Source organism: Eufriesea mexicana, unplaced genomic scaffold (genome assembly GCF_001483705.2).
Source record: "Eufriesea mexicana isolate 0111107269 unplaced genomic scaffold, ASM148370v2 scaffold1312, whole genome shotgun sequence".
Lineage (NCBI taxonomy): Eukaryota > Metazoa > Arthropoda > Insecta > Hymenoptera > Apidae > Eufriesea > Eufriesea mexicana.
Genome location: NW_016909446.1, coordinates 1,349,239 through 1,366,526, shown reverse-complemented (window position 1 = coordinate 1,366,526; position 17,288 = coordinate 1,349,239). Strand labels below are relative to the sequence as shown.

The 17,288-nt window shown below is 46.0% G+C and overlaps 1 protein-coding gene across 7 annotated transcripts in view; it reads left to right on the top strand.

Moving 5' to 3' along the window:
- The window catches only part of LOC108547967 (uncharacterized), a 382,271-nt gene that overhangs the window by 237,087 nt on the left and 127,896 nt on the right, over positions 1–17,288 (top strand). For 6 of the 7 annotated variants that reach the window (XR_001890237.1, XM_017900710.1, XM_017900709.1 and 3 more), the window contains exon 5: positions 6,609–6,665. The exons of the other annotated variant lie outside the window; for it this stretch is intronic. Coding sequence is in view for 5 of the 6 variants with exons in the window: in XM_017900710.1 (XP_017756199.1) it covers positions 6,609–6,665 (57 nt within the window). In the remaining variant the exon portion in view is untranslated. The remainder of the gene's footprint in view (positions 1–6,608; positions 6,666–17,288) is intronic. 7 annotated transcript variants of the gene reach the window in all.

The following is a 17,288-nucleotide window of genomic DNA, read 5'->3' as shown; positions in this document are numbered from 1 at the left end:
ACGAAGCACGTTCAGCTTTGAGAATTGATAAGCTGGATGGTTCCTCGAAGCAAAGATAGATCTCGATGCAGGGTGACGTCATTCAAATAAAGTTCCTCTCATACTGGATTAAATAAATCTAATACAAGATGGTCGATTGTACTTTACTCCGTTAGATACAATATTAGTTTCGTTCCTTTCGTTTCACACGCCGCTCTCGTCTCTCGCGTAAGACTCTCTCCTCCACTCTTCGAACTGCCATTTTAACCCTTTCGCTACTATGGATGACTATAGTCGCTATAGACGCAAGACGCCACCTATACACGACGGATGACTAAAGTCACCGACAACGAAAATCGAGCATTTGATTCTGATTATATTTTACGTTTCTTGGTGGTAGAAAATGAACGAAGGCTCGAAGTCTTCCGTGATGCCTACGCAGACGGCGGACTGTCAAATAGTATGTCTCGTCAAACCTTTCGGCAATATTTTTGTAGTCTATAGTCAACTCATTGCGTGGCCAAACCCAGCTTCGAGAATTGGTAAGCTGGATGGTTCCTCGAAGCAAAGATAGATCTCGATGCAGGGTGACGCCATTTAAATAAAGTTCCTCTCATACTGGGCAAAATAAGTCTAATACAAGATGGCCGATTGTACTTTACTCCGTTGGATACAATATTAGTTTCGTTCCTTTCGTTTCACACGCCGCTCTCGTCTCTCGCGTAAAACTCTCTCCTTCACTCTTCGAGCTGTCATTTTAACCCTTTCGCTACTATGGGTGACTATAGTCACCGGCTACGAGAATCGAGCGAAAAATTAAAACAAGTGCTACCGTTCCTTTTAGCTCTCTTCGCAAAGGATTGCAAGCGCTATTGCTATGATCGGTTTTTCTTTTTCTTTTTCTTTTTCCTTTTTTCCCAAAAGACTTTGCCTCGAAAGCTAAAAACTGCGCACGCGTAATGTTTCCATCTTTGTCACCGCGCTGCGTTCACCGTAGAAAGGGTTAACAGTGGGCCTCCTTTGCCCATCAGATCGCCGTTTCGTTTTGATAACATAAAATTCGGATTTTAATTATCAGACGACACGCTCGAATGCTCTCGAAAAATTCGAAAGAAAATTCAACGATATTTACAACATTTCGGGAAATTTCTCTCTGGAATCTCCAATGGCATCACTAGCGACGACAATGCAAATATCGCGAGTGCAGGTTGCGGTTTGCAGCACTCTTCGAGCCTGCAGCTCGTAAACTGCTCGTCGAGCGGGAAGCTGTTCACTTGACAGCCGAATATTTTATTACCTACGGAAGTTCTAGGTTCCAGCATCGTGACCCTGAAGGTGCGGTCAAACTCGCTCGACAGCCGTGCAATATGTAACGCGAACTCGCGATGCGTTCTCCCGCGAGGAATTCGCCGAACGGTTGCACGTGTTCATTCCGCTCGTGCTGGGCATACCGAGTCGTTTCGTACGTGCATTTGACGATGTAATTCGTAGGTCTGCTGTGGCTGAAGAACGAGGAAAGAAGGGATACGTTAGGTCGATAGATCGGTAATTGCGACCCTCTTGAATACTCGTAAGAAAGTTATCGTCGGGACCTCGAGTTACGCCAAGTAGGTAAACTCGATTGTTTGCTTTATACCGTAAGAGCGGAAACGGTCGATCAGGGAATCTTCCTTTGTCTGCGTAAAGGGAGACAAGTTTACCGTACATACATCGTTCGTTTCCCAGGGTAGAATCGAAACTGTATTCTTCCCGGTAAACCTCCTCGAACCTCCCGCGTGTGCCAGCTGTACTCCGAGAGGAATATATATCTTTCCACGTTGATTCGCGAAAGATCGCGTCGATATTTACATAAAGTAAGAAGCGGAAAGGTTGGGGTGAATACGTTTCGATCTCTTCATCGATGAATAATAGCCCTCGATATTCACTGGTCGCGCAAGGGACCGTAAAACGGTCGCATTTTCCTTGCATCGGTAACGAGCTTGGGGGATATTTACGTATGGAAGGCTGCGAGAGGAAGTGAAAGAAAAGAAAGCGTTAAAGGGTTTATAACGCAGAGGAATAGCAGTCAGTGGAAACGGTGGAAAATTATATACATCTTTATTAAACGAGCGAACGGTTAGAACTGATCTGTTCAGGGCCACGCAGGTCACAGGACGTCTCCAGAGAACAGGAGACAACAGACAAAACGCAGGAGAAGGATCACCCACCCCTACGTCACTAGGCTGTAGAATTTACTTTACCGTTTAGTTTTTAACACGACAGAAAGATTTCGTTGGAAATTAGGAAAATGAACAAATTTTCGCGATGCGACGACAATGCAAATATCGCGAGTGCAGGTTGCGGTTTGCAGCACTCTTCGAGCCTGCAGCTCGTAAACTGCTCGTCGAGCGGGAAGCTGTTCACTTGACAGCCGAATATTTTATTACCTACGGAAGTTCTAGGTTCCAGCATCGTGACCCTGAAGGTGCGGTCAAACTCGCTCGACAGCCGTGCAATATGTAACGCGAACTCGCGATGCGTTCTCCCGCGAGGAATTCGCCGAACGGTTGCACGTGTTCATTCCGCTCGTGCTGGGCATACCGAGTCGTTTCGTACGTGCATTTGACGATGTAATTCGTAGGTCTGCTGTGGCTGAAGAACGAGGAAAGAAGGGATACGTTAGGTCGATAGATCGGTAATTGCGACCCTCTTGAATACTCGTAAGAAAGTTATCGTCGGGACCTCGAGTTACGCCAAGTAGGTAAACTCGATTGTTTGCTTTATACCGTAAGAGCGGAAACGGTCGATCAGGGAATCTTCCTTTGTCTGCGTAAAGGGAGACAAGTTTACCGTACATACATCGTTCGTTTCCCAGGGTAGAATCGAAACTGTATTCTTCCCGGTAAACCTCCTCGAACCTCCCGCGTGTGCCAGCTGTACTCCGAGAGGAATATATATCTTTCCACGTTGATTCGCGAAAGATCGCGTCGATATTTACATAAAGTAAGAAGCGGAAAGGTTGGGGTGAATACGTTTCGATCTCTTCATCGATGAATAATAGCCCTCGATATTCACTGGTCGCGCAAGGGACCGTAAAACGGTCGCATTTTCCTTGCATCGGTAACGAGCTTGGGGGATATTTACGTATGGAAGGCTGCGAGAGGAAGTGAAAGAAAAGAAAGCGTTAAAGGGTTTATAACGCAGAGGAATAGCAGTCAGTGGAAACGGTGGAAAATTATATACATCTTTATTAAACGAGCGAACGGTTAGAACTGATCTGTTCAGGGCCACGCAGGTCACAGGACGTCTCCAGAGAACAGGAGACAACAGACAAAACGCAGGAGAAGGATCACCCACCCCTACGTCACTAGGCTGTAGAATTTACTTTACCGTTTAGTTTTTAACACGACAGAAAGATTTCGTTGGAAATTAGGAAAATGAACAAATTTTCGCGACTTTTCCTTCCCGATTCCCACGTTCTCGAATTTCACGCTCGAAATCCCACGCTACCAATTACCATCACCGAAAAATAACAATGGCCGGTGTTTATCAAGCCGCCGGTAACACGGCCAATCAAAGTCCTGCAACTCCACCCTCTGCATCCCCCGTGCTCGCAACCCTAGGATCCCACGGAGTCGGAACGTAGACGGGGAACAAGTCATTGCTACCGTGAAACGAAGCATGCAACGAGCACGCTTTCTTCATCAGCAACGTTCAATTTGAATACATGCACAGGGGCGTAGACGAGCGCGCAAAAGGAAGGAGCCGTTGCGCGCGAGTAACCGTGGATCTCCTTCGCGTAACAAGACACTGCAAAGTAGGAGAGTACATATTGATCTTCCATTTCCTGCGGCTGGAACCGGGGGCCTGTGTCTTCGTGAATCGCGATATTCGCCGTACCGTATCCTCCCACGTTGTTCGCCGAACGATGACGACGGCCAGGGTTCTTGCCGGCTGCCAACCTCGACGACTCTTAACAGAGTCCCACGAGGCAGCGATTACACGAATCGGTGATTCATAATCGTCGTTCGGGCTTCCTTCCTCAATGCAATCACGGCCGCGGGGCCGTCGTCCGTGAAGGGAAAAAAAGAAAGTCTCAAGGAGCTCGGCTTCCATCGTCGGTCCTTGGTTTCTCGCCATTCACGGCAACTGCTCCGCAAACTTTCCAGTCTCTGTCGGGTTGATAAACGGATTAACCTTTGTTTAGGCTGCGCCAGCAACTTTCCTCGGTATTCGTTTCTATCACGCTCTGAAAATAATTTCTTCAAAAAATTCGGGGTCTACGCGGAAATTGGAAACCCCATCGAAATTTTCTGCCAAGTTGTGTCGAAATTAAAGTCACGTCGAAGAATGGACGACACCGAGAAAGGGTAGCATTATCATTTGGCTTTCGGCTATTTCGATCAGCCTACTTCTCGTCGGGATCGTAGAGGGAAAAATCACGGCCAGGTGTCAACTATCTGCCACGTTCGGAACGGTTCATTTGCACTGGTATTCGCGTGGCTGGATAAGGCGACCGTATCTCTCGCGGGTATACCTGGAATTAACATCTGGCACGTGCAAACAATGACGGCCTCGGGCCATTCAGACAATAAGACACCTGTATCGGAACGTTCTGACCGGTCTCACCGATGCCAATTCCGAGTCAGGGTTGCTCGGGCCCCGAAATCGATAGCGACAGCCAATGAACGGAATTCGTATCGTAAAGCTAGAGAGTCGTCGTTTGACTGGATGTTTCCAACGATATTTTCCAACGAGGCCTGAGTATAACATTTTTTCGAGCCCGATATCGCAAAGAGCGTTCGCCTTTACGAAGTCGGATACAGGGAACTTTCAAGGCTTTCGTTCGATACGCTACGTATATGGAACGCAGGCCGCGACTGAGAAGCTTTAAAATATCCCGGTTATAAACTACCTGCGATGATAAAACTCTTCTCGGGGCAGTTGGAGATTTATGAGCGGGGCATAATTGATCCTCGTTCCGTGTTTCCGAGATGTTCGTGCCCGTGTGATTTCTTGCCTCCGCGGCGCGTCGTCGTAATGGGTGGTTAGAAGTTTCTTTTTGCTCGCGCGCACGCGGTGAAGAAAAGAGATCGTATCGGGGAAAATCGAAGAGCAGGAGACGATTCTTCTAAGGGGTACAGGACTGGTTAGAAGCCGGGAGAAAAAGGAATTAGCGGCCGCTAATGGGAAAGATTCGCGTGTACGTCGCGAGAGTACGGGAAGGGAAAAATTAAACCGGATAGCCCGTTCTTGCGATGATCGATACGCGAAGCGAGCTCGCGGTCGCTCGGATAAAAAGTTATATTGGGCGTGTAATTGCTCGGATAGCCGAAGAAGGAGAGGAGCGCGAGTACTTGCGAGCGGAACAAGCGAACATCCATCTTCGAGGAGGAGGAAGACACGGCGTAGCAGGATCGTTCCGTCCAAACTTCGTCTGGGTTCCGTGGCAGGGCTACGGCCGCAGGGCTCGTAGCAATGATCGGTAAGCCGATGCATCGACGACTGCCGGAGGAACCCTCGTTAAACCGGCGATTCATCATTCGCCGAGGAGTCTTTAAGGACGATTAGGCAAGTACGTCGACGAGCAAAAGGGTCAACGAGGCTGTCCTGCGTGAAAACGGACGGGAACGCGTTTTCCTGCCTTCCATCCGCGTTTCCAGCCCCTCGTTGCCAAACTCGGTTAACCCTTTTGGGTAACTGGAGCAGAGGCCCGCAGCTTTTTTCCTCTCGTCGGCACGAAGGGAGAGGACCGCGTGCCTTGAGGCTCGTTTCCACGAGAACTTATCCTCGTTAAACGTACGCGGCATTGCGAGCAAGCTCCAAGGGACCAAGGTGGTAGCCGGCAGCAGAGGCAATTTCGGACCCAAATTGAGCGGTGCTTCCGTCGAGGCGACACGCGCCCTTTGATTAAACCGAGTGTATCATCGACTAGGACCTGCCTTGTCTTCGGCATCGCGAAACTTCGTCTGGCATGCTCTTGTAGGTCCCGGTATTCACGCGCGAGCGGAAGGAAACTGCTAGTAGGAACTTGATCTCAGTCTCGACTTGGTCAGTTTTCTTCGAGAAATTCGATAAATGTCTCGCGGATCCTTACGCCAATACTGCTTTCGGTTGAATCTGGGAACTAGGTCGGGTTATTCCTTTGGCTTACAGCCACGTGTGAGGCTCGTGGCCAGGTTGTCGAACCAAAACTGACTATCACGAGCCTGGCACGTGATACGTCCACCGGACCAAATGTAAGCACCACGTGTCACGGTCATGATTCGTCGATGTGCCCTACGTAAGTCGTGTACGATTAGGACAACTTAAGACTAATTTGCCGAGCCGTGGAATAGCTCCAAGGTTTGACAGTTTTGTTTACGTTTTGGGACCACGCTGTTGAATCTCAACCCTTGTTAGTTGTAAGTCACCCTTCGCGTGATAAAAGTATTGTCGCTGCAGTTGCGCGTCGCGTGACCGAACCTAGTTACAACCTAGTGAGAATCACGTATAAAAAGCTGGTAACCGATATGGGTTAAATCGTAGGGCAAGGGGTTAAAGGGTACTTGAACGTGACGAGGAATCCTCTTACCTAATCTTAAGGAAAGACACTCGACGTAACGTTAACGCAAGATGCCATAATTCACTGTTTCCTTTCGTGCTTTCAGGTACGTCCCTGCCACTACAGCACCACCAGTTCCTCCCCGGCATCGACGTGCATCAACGTGAGTAGATCAAAGCATGAAAAATATTCGTACAATCTTCCTTCTCTCCGAAGCTTTGTCCTTTTTCCGATTACAAAATGGCGGTGGCACGCGATTGTTTGGCGCTCGGCCGTAATCTCGGGGGAACGTTGCTCGCGGGGGATGAAATTTCAATTTTCGGCGGGAATTCCCGCGAAATCTGCATAACTCGAGGATCCGCGAGACGCGCGAGCGACAGAAAAAGGGAGGAAAGCCTCGGAACCGAAGGAAGCCGTAAATCTTTTAAGTCTCGGCCATTTTCACGCGAGCAAAAAGAGTCCTGGGCGGAGACAAGTCCCTGCCCGTGAAACTTTTCTCTCGAGATTCCCGAGACGAAACGAACGCCTTCTCCTTTCTCGCTGAAATTTTGAGAGGAGAATTCGGGGATGAAGAAGTTGGAAGTTTGGGTTTGTCAGAATTGAGAGCGAAAAACGTCGCAGAGTTTCGAATAACGTGGCACTAAGCTGCGTCTCTGTTTTATACACCCTCGCGATTTCGACGAAACGTCCCAGTTTCGCGCTTATCCGTACGGAATGAGCAATCTTTTCTGCGGGATTCGAGGTAAACAAACGACGGATATCGAGGAGTCATCAAGAGATAGATCATTTCTTATTCGTCTTAAAGCGAACTTCCCCTTTCTCGTCGATTCCTCGCGAATTCGAGGGTGTTATTTCGAATGCCGAACGCTCCTTCGAGAATCTCCTTTGTTCATCGACCATTTCCTAAAGGTCTGGAGAAAATTTGAATTTTATCTACTTCCAGATAGATAGGTAGCTCCTTTTACCGAGCGAATAAATTCTATCGAGAGAGAGCGCGTAACGCGGAAAATGGCGAATGCTAGCGAGTATTCGTTTGTGAGAAGACTGCAGGAAAATTTTGGAATGATAAGGTTTCAGGTTTATAATTTTTTTAATTCTTTTATTTTACACCAAGGAAGAGTTCTGAGCCCGTAGGCTGATAAGGTTTTAGATTTTTGGTAAAAGATATTACTTTTATTTTACTGGTTTTAATGATCTTACACGTCTTTAACTCTGCTGTACTTCTTGCATACTAAACACGATGATTCATACCTCGTTTACGCGTCGTTCATCCTCACACACTCACATACTTCTATACGTGATATTTGGATCACGTTCAGTGGGATATCACCGACTTACAGTCGATGCTTTTGGTTTCCTTTTACATGGAAGCTTAACACTAGGTTTACGGACGCTATCTGTATACCTGTTTCTACATATTTGACACTTGTCAAATTGACAGGTGAAGGAAACCACGTGTCATTTCTTTTAACGACTAGTTTCGTTTAAAAACTATTACAATATTAACAGTCTTAATATAAGTTGACTAAATCTGTTGCCATCGTATAATTGGAGCAACCCATCCGTCAAATTGAGTAGAGATTTCGTAAATCTAGTGTTAAAGGCTTTGGACAATTCTTTGACACTTTATTGTAGGAATGTTAGGTAGACAACAGAATAAGCAGTGACATAAATATAAAAATGATTTATTTTAAATTAAAACTTATTCTACTCGCTAATAACTCTCGCCTATCTCTCTGAAACTCTATGACTGACTTTCAAACACTCTGACACTCTCTGATCCTTGCTCTTCCACGTCCTTGCACTCTTATTTAAACCCTTGCACTCTGTCTTCTTTCATACCCACGTTCTCTTTCTCAATTGATCGGTCACGTATCCTAAACACTCAGACGCATTCATAGGCTTCCACTCGTTTATCGCATTCGACTCTGTCATAAACATCCCTTACATTCGATCCTCTTGCACGCGGTCACTTTCGTTCTAAGCCCAAACACTCTTGCATTTTTTCAGGGCCGTATTTATTCTTTTCCTACATTATCAATTAACAAATAATCACATAGCTCGCCCGATCGTCGATATTTAGATATTGCCACTCATCGGCCGTTGTTATTTCACCAGTATGATGTTTTCCATGGCTACTCATGGGCCCTCACCATAGTCGCAGACGAGGGGACACGATCCTTGCCGATGTTCAACCTAACTTGTCTTACACGTTGAAAATTTAACCCTTTGCACTCGAGAGGTGACTCTCAGTCACCATTTAATCAGATTCTAAAGATCGACGTTATATCAAATTTAAAATTACATAACGATGCGTAGAACGTCGGAGAAAAATAATTCCATGTCTTAATTTGCATATGATTTCTCATTTACCATTTTAACCCTTTACACTCGACGATTTTTTCGTTTCAGGAAGAAAGTAATTCCAAGACTTTCTGCCATAAAGTCGACGATAATTTTAAAACGATAAATGAGAAATCGTATAAAAATTAAGACGTAGAATTATTTTACTTTGATATTCCACGCATCGTTAGGTAATTGTAAATTTGACGTATTAATTAATATCCATCGTTGGAATTTGATTAAATGGGTGAGTGAGAGGCGCCTCTCGAGTGCAAAGGGTTAAAAATAACGTCGACTCTATGACAGAGAGTCTTCGAATTTTTATTTCTCTGTAACGGAAAAGTCGTCGAGTGCAAAGGGTTAAAATGTTCCTGCGAAACTAGAATTTATATTTCCCACCTTTCTTCAGCCGTGAAACCATCCTCGAATCGATTTACTATTTCGTTTTTACGAAACGCGAGAAAATTCACGGTTGAAAAGAATCGCGCTCTTGGAGAAATATTCGCAAAAATACTAACCGATCGATGGATGCTTTCGTTCCGTATCCCTAAATTGCGAAAGCATCGAGAGAAGGACGGCACCTGTACGGTTTACGGCTTTATGCCTCGACGACAGGCAGCCTCTTCGTTTCTATTAGCCTCCCTTCGAGCCGCTTCACCCTTCTTCTCGCTAGGCCTCCCACCAAGACGCCCGACAGAACCCATGACACAAGCTCCAACCCTCCCCTTGCCCTAACCCGCTCTTCTCCTTCCACGCTCCGTTCATCCTTCCCCCATTGTTCTTCATTCTCTGCCGCCCAGACTTCGATCTTAAAGGTGCACCCCCCGAGCCCTTTGCTACGCCAACGTCTAACTCTCGAGCTGCCACGGTCTATTATTCCGTCCAGGGATCCCGGACCCGGCAAACGATAAATATTTTTCGTCCGATGCCAGAAGTGGAAGGTAAGTCACCGGGGGTGTTCCATCGGTTCGCTCGAGTTTACGATTTTTCGTGGCACCCGGTTCTTCTCCGACTGGATAAATAGGACCGTTGGGTACAAGCTTTTGCCATTTTATTGGCAAATTTCGCATCTTCGAAGTAAGCTGATTCTCGCTTTCCCTATTATCGTTTCGTCCTATTGCCGTTATTGTGCCGTTATTCAGCTGTCGCTCGTCAGTGTCAAAAACGGCGAGGTAGAATCTTTCGAAGCGTCGTCTGGTTTTCTTCGAGCTCGTCTCGACGCCTGTTTTCTCTACTCCGAGGGAAAAATTAGTTACACCTGTCGGTACGAGGCTAAAGACGGGCAAGTACTTCATTTACCAGCGAACATGGACGCGCACCGCTTGCAGCGAACCGGAAGAACGGTTCGAACGAGTTCATCGATGCACCGCCAGAGTCGGAACACCTGCGCACGAGGTAAGGCGATAACGTATCGCCATCAGCGCCACCGCCGTGGTTCGGGCAAGGGGTGGGAAGATGAACGGGGAAAAAAGAAGGAAGTGGGAGCAAAAAGATAAATTATCTACGGTTATACGTACATTAAACGAGCGCGCGCTATATTTCACCGTTGTCAGTTTATTCGCGACACCTGCTACACCGAATCCCTCTTATTTCGACGGGTATCAGCGACGCAGGACAGTCGTGCAGGGAATCTCTGGGATCCGAGAGATCGATAGCGCCAATAAAACGCCACTTTCGCCGCTATAAATCGAACCGGAGATCTTTTATTGCGCCGGATGTATTCGCGTGGTAATCACTGATGGATAGACGAGCGCGTGACGATGGATAGCCGGTAAATCGCGTCGCGGTGCTCGGCGCGATTTATCACGATTAAAAAACAATGCCGACGGAGGAAATGAGGGCGGGCCAGGACCCTTTTACGCGGTTTTCCGCGCGACGTCTGATGGGGTGCGGAGCCTCGTTGTCGCGAATAAGAAACGACAACGGGCTCTTAAGAAACGCGCAGCGGCGTAACTCGTTTAGGTGGATTGATTAAAGCGTTCGTTAAGGTTGCGTCGAGGTAGAAGCTTTTAAACGATTAATCGGTAATGGCCCTGTCGCGGCTGCCGTTTACCCCCTGACGAGATTCCTAGGTGTTTGCCGAGGGGACCCTTTGATACCCGTGTTCCACGGTGTTTCCTTCTCAGCAAACTCGATCTTTATCGGTCCGTCGATTTTGCAAAATTTTCTAATATTTTCAAATATTTTCAAATATTTTCAAATATTTTTCGAAGCTATCGGTTTCCTATGTATGCACGAGAGTCCTCGGCCAGCACTGGGCTATCGTTAACAACGAACCGGTTCCCATTTTCCGGGGCAAAAATAGGCCGAGTAAATGTTGATTCAGTTAATGGCGCGCTCGTTTCGACTGGCTTTCGGTCCATCGACTTAACTGTATAGGGCCACGTATATTTTAGGGCCACGGTCTGTGGAAGATAACGGAAGAGTCGTGGCCGTGGAATGTCCTACTTCTTCGGCAAGTGACTAGAATACAACGATAAAATCGCGATCGGATTCGTCTCCGATTAGCGTATTCATAATCAGCGAACCAGGTTCTCGGGAAAAATGATAAACTCGCGCGATTTCCCTCGGAGAAACGGAAAAGCCGTAAGAACCTTTGTTCCCGCGAGACAATGCAGCTCGAGGAACGTTGCTAGCCTAAAAAGCCGATCGAGTTTTCCAAGAGCGAACGATTCCCCTCGAAGTATCCGTTAATTAGCCAGGACCGGAACAGAGCACGATATAATCACTCGGATAATGATTTGGAAAGTTCGATAAGCCCATTGAACGGGTTCCTCCGGCTTAGAACGCGACAGCGGGAATCCGAGAAGATTGGGCCGCGTGGAAATGGAATTCGATACGATATCGCGGGGAAGGGAAAATTAAAATATCCCCGCGGAAGGGGCGCAGGATTTTTGCCCCGCCACGCTCTCCGTCGTTCTCTAATCTCCACTTCCACGCCTTCCCACTGTCTTTTTCCTCTTCGGGACGTCTCCATCACCCCCGAGGAGCTTCGTCCTTCCGCGAGGATCGATTCCTCCGGGAACGCTTTGGAAACACGCTCGCGACTCCTTTTGCGAGCAGGAAGCTCCGCTATGGAGGGGTCCCTGTGCCTCGCTCCCGTGTTCGATCCGTGGGGTTTCGCGGAAGAACGGCGATCAGCAGTCTATTATATGCGTTCTTCCCCTGGGATATTCTAAACTTTGTAATTCCTTTCGCCAATTTTTGGCTTCACGGATTACGCTTCTGTGCCGGCAAGGAAACTGCGTCTTAGCGTCGCAGCAGAATAATCCGCGAAGCCAAAAATCGACGAGAGGAATGTACGTGACTGCTATTACGGTATCCTGCGTTGTTTAGTGAAAGAAGCAAGTAGAAATCGTCGATAACGTCCGATTGGCAAAGGTTTCTTCCGTCTCGGATGCCATTTCTTCGATTCTAATTCCTCGAGTCGCGGCAGCAATTGTTTCTTGAATTTTTGAACGGGTCGCCATGCGTTTCCTGCGCCTTTGCAAGCCGCCCGACGACGAAGAGGGGCGCTTTTATTCGCGGGAACAAAGCGGCCCCTTCAGAAATTGCAGTGTCATTACAAAATAGAGTTTTTGCAGGAATACGAAATTGGACTTATTATGAAAGTCGATTTGCCGGCAAAGGTGAATGAAACGGCGACGTTTTGTCTCCCGACGGTGTATTCGTGGTTTCTATAGGGTTGCGCGGCACAATAAAACGCAGATGCCAAATTCAGGAGAGCCACTTTCGCCGATCTTTATTTTTCTGTTTCGTCTCTTTGTTCGCCGATCCTTTCTTTTTTCCGTTTTATTTCGACCCTCTACCCCCGTGAACCGCCATCTTGCTCCCCCGAGTCTCATCGTTCAACCTGAGTCAATTCTTCCCCAAAATTCCCCTCCATTTTGACTCTTCTTTTGCATTCCTCTCTTGCCGGAAAAGCCGAGACGCGATTACCGATTTTCTTGGCGGAAATAACTTGACAAATGATATTCCTAAATTGGTTCATGTTTATTTTTACTTATATTGTCTTCGCTTCTCCCAGAAACCGTCTATCGAAGCAGACGTGTCTCGTGTACCTTGACACATTGCGGACGGATTTTATTTTATTGAAAAATATTAAAAAATCATTCATTTTTAAGGTTGTCGTTGAAAATAAGTATTTCACGTGACAGTGATTCTTAAATACTAACAGGTCATCGCTAAGTTAAAAATACTTTATGCAAAAAGATAGCTGGTCACTAGGTACGGTTAGCAATGAAACGTCTGGTCCGCAATGTGTTAAATACAGGTCCAAGAATCTGTTTTAAAAATCAAAATGAAAAATTGTTAATCTTTGAAATACCGTTTCGACGGTATCAGGAAGAACTATATTGCCGACCCAGGTATACAATGGCATCTTGATCATCATATACGCCAAGTACCTGAAGTATAGGGCAATAATTCAGTTCGTTTTTCCGTTTGCAACCCCTACCTTTATACCTTAAATTCGAAAACTCCATCCAATTCCAAATTACATAGCCCTACCAAGGATCTACCTAAATGCTAGACCTATTAGCTCTCAGTACACATACTATTTCGAAGCCAAACCTAATTGACCTAGTTGTTACGCGAAAAATAAGAATAAAAAAAAGATCAAATAAAAGACGCTGGTGTGCTACGCCACAACTCATTTTGAAAAATTCTTTTATTCCAGTTGTGGCGTAGCACACCAGCGTCTTTTATTTGATCTTTTATAAGTTTTACAATAGTTGCCTCGGGCAGAGCCTCCGTTGATTGAATTTAAGAATAGGTCTGCTTGATTGAGATGTCTTCCTTATATACCCCGTTATAATCGGGTGGCGTTGAAATGATGCATCCCTTATCTATTCATTACCCTAGTGACGATATGCAAAAATCAAAGAATCCCCACGGTGTGACTCTTTCGCGTCAAACTTGTTCTTAAAATTAAAACAGTTCGATTTCCCTGATTCGAACCTGTGCTCCACTCGAATCCATAGATCATGCACGTCGAATAAATTTTTCAACTATGCTTTCCCGCGATAATTCTTCGTTTCCACTATATACACCGCGTTCCTCGACTAAGCATGCTTTACGTCATAGGACGCGTTCTTCCGCACGCTCCGACTTCCGTTCCTCCTCCACCCCTTTCTCACCCCCTCGTCTTCCGTTCTCCACGTTTTTCATCCTTCTCCTCAATTTCGACGACGTTCTCCCCCGAGGATTGAATCCCGGTGGAACGCTTCAGAGGTTCCCCGCAAGTTCCTTCTAAAGCGAAACATTGTCTGGAAAAGGGTTGATATATTCCACGCGAGAGGCAGCTCTCGTGTGTGCGACGCGGCCACTACGCCCTACGGGTTTCCACGGATTTCTCTGTATTTCTACCTATTTCTACGTTTCGCCAAACAAATACCGGCGAGCTCGGCGACGTTGACCGACCCTGGCGAGTTCGTTCCGTTTCTAGAAATTGTTCCGGAGTTACGGGTTCCGTCTTGCGAAACCGAGCGGGGCGGAAAGATCGGATACGACGGCGCGTATACTCGATGTCGTAATAAAATTTAATTATCCGGTATCGCGACGGAGATTTACGAGCGTGGTAAATTTAACGAATTCTTCGCGTATCAGCCGAGGGGGTGATTAGAGGGGTCGGCGGAGCTCGGTAGCTGCAGTGGTTCCGCCATTACTTCTTCACGATCGGGATTTCCGTGAAGGGTGGCACGAAGGTAACCGGGATTTCGGGATACGTTTATAGGATAGTCATCGGTCGCCTAATACGCGGTTAAATAACCCCGATGTTGGTTTCATAAATAACCGAAATGAAAGCCGGCCAGGGCGTCGTGAGTGAAGATAACAACGTGTCGATATAGGTTACAGCGTGGAATGGAACGTTATAAGACTCGTGACTATAAATTTCGTACTATTACTTCTGGCAAGTATACGGCCGGGTAATAAAACGCAATATAACACAGCCTGGACGTGTCTATGTGCGATCCCTCGCTACACACCGCGAGCAGGGACCACCTATGGAGCGAGTTGGAATTCGAGCAGAGAGGAAATAGTTCTCTTTCACGGGGCAGATATGCGCGAAATTATGCGACGTCTCTGTAAAAAGTTTCACGAGATACTAATTACCGCGTTTTCGAAAAGAATCGGGAATAATTACTGCTCGATTATCTTTGCGCAATTAAACGATGTCGATATCACGAAAGGATTATAGAAAGTTTCCGTAATTAAGAGTGATTTTCAAAATTGCGAGGAAAAGTATGTTTTATTGTTATAATTATATTAATTACTTTCCGTATAATTCGTATTTAACGGGATGAAAACGAGTGAGCGTATTTAATCCAAAAATTATTATTAAATTATAAATTATTATTACTCGATTATCTTTGGGTAATTAAACGATGTCGATGTCGTAGAAGTATCATTGAAAGTTTCCGTAATTAAGAGTGATTTTCAAAATTGCGAGGAAAAGTATGTTTTACTGTTATACCAATACTAGTTATTTTCCGTATAATTCGTATTTAACGGGATGAAATCGAGTGAGCGTATTTAATCCAAAAATTGTTATTAAATTATAAATTATTATTGCTCGATTATCTTTGAGTAATTAAACGATGTCGATGTCGTGAAAGAATCATTGAAAGTTTCCATAATCAACACTAGATTTACGGAACCCGTCAATTCGACGGAAAGGTTGCTCCAATTATACGATGGTAACAGATTTAGTTAACTTATATTAAAACTGTTAATATAATATATAATTGTTTTTAAATTAAACTAATCTTTAAAAAAAGAAGGCACGTGGTTTTCTTTATCTGCCAATTTGACAGGTGTCTTTCGAAATAGGTATGCAGATAGCGTCCATAAATCTAGTATTAAGACTGATTTTCAAAATTGCAAAGAAAGGAATGTTTTATCGTTACACTAATACTAATTACGTTGCAAATAATTAATAAGATGAAGACGAGTAAATGTATTTAATCCAAAAAGCTTTCTCGAGGTAGTAATTACAACGTTTCCGAAGAAAATTGTAAATTATTGTTGCTTAATTATTTTTGGGTAATTAAACGATGTCGATATCATCGATAAGAATCATAGGAAATTTCCGTAATTAAGAATAATTTAAAAAATTGCGAATAAAGCGATATTTTACCACGTCGATATTAACAATTTCGCGTATAACGCGGATTTAGCAGGACGAAAACTCGCGGTAAGGAAATCGATGGAACATAAGCGTCAGGAGGCGTGGTTTCTTAGGGTCCAGTGTCAACAACACCGTTCGTGCTGTAACCTGTTCGTGGTTAATTTTCGTCGACGTCTTCCGACCTCAGTTGCGTGTTATTCTTCGCAGTGTCCGGACGAAACGACTCGACGCGTGACCGACTCTGCTGCTGATTATGGCACGCGGCATCAGCTACGCGGCTGTTACCAGAAACTGAAAAGGTAGTAAATCTGCACTTCCTTCTGTAGCTTTAACGTTAAAAATCACCGCGAAACTCCTTTAAATCACACGGGCAATTTCAACGATTGTCCGTAGAATTCACTTGGAACCGTCGTAAAACGGGGGGAAAAATGGCAAAACGTGCAACGAATCGCGAATCGTCCTCTGAAACGGTGTCACCGTCCGCAATGGACGTCGGTAGGCCGTGACATTTATCTCGTCACAGAGAGAAGACGATGACGAACGGTCGCGTGTATTTCTCGATCGACGTGTCTCTTCCCGCTCGCGAATGATTTACGTGGCAATAAACTAACGCCTTGGTGCACCACGAAAAACGCTTTTGATTTATCCGCGTACTTTCGCGAAGTACTGGACTTCTGCCAGACCGGAAGGTCCATCTCGCCGGAAATCACGGCCATAATTCAGCGCCAGAGCCGACCCGAGGACCATGAAAACACCCTCCAGCCGAGAAGTGTCCTGTCGCTGGAATTTGCATAAAGCGGACCGTGGTTTTGCAAAATCAATTTGAACTTTTGCGGTTCCACCTTAGCCTCGGCCACCTACCGCCGGTTCCCCCCGCGTGCCGCCGCCCTTCGTCGGTTCCCTCTAACTTTATTACGTCCCCAAGAACGTCTGTTTGCAGAGCTCGGTAATAGAGTCCCTCGATGGTGAAAGAAAATCGCCGTCGAATTTCGCCAAGCGGATTTTTATTCCTCCTCTCTCTCTCTCTCTCTGCCTCTTTCTCTCTCGCTATTCCTTCCCTCTCTTCCTGATTTCCAGTTTCTCGCATTTCGAACTCGCAAGTCGAGTCTGAACATCGTTTCCTCGTAGTTCCCTGCGTATAATATTCGAATTACGTCTTGCTCATTTGTTACTCCGTATTTCGTAATTAAAATCGCATAGAAAATTCCTATGGAAACGCGGGGAATTTCAGGCAGATTGGAAACGGATGCACGTAGCATACCGGAAATGGCGACCGCGAAAGGATGGCGCGCGATGATCCACCGACCACGACGC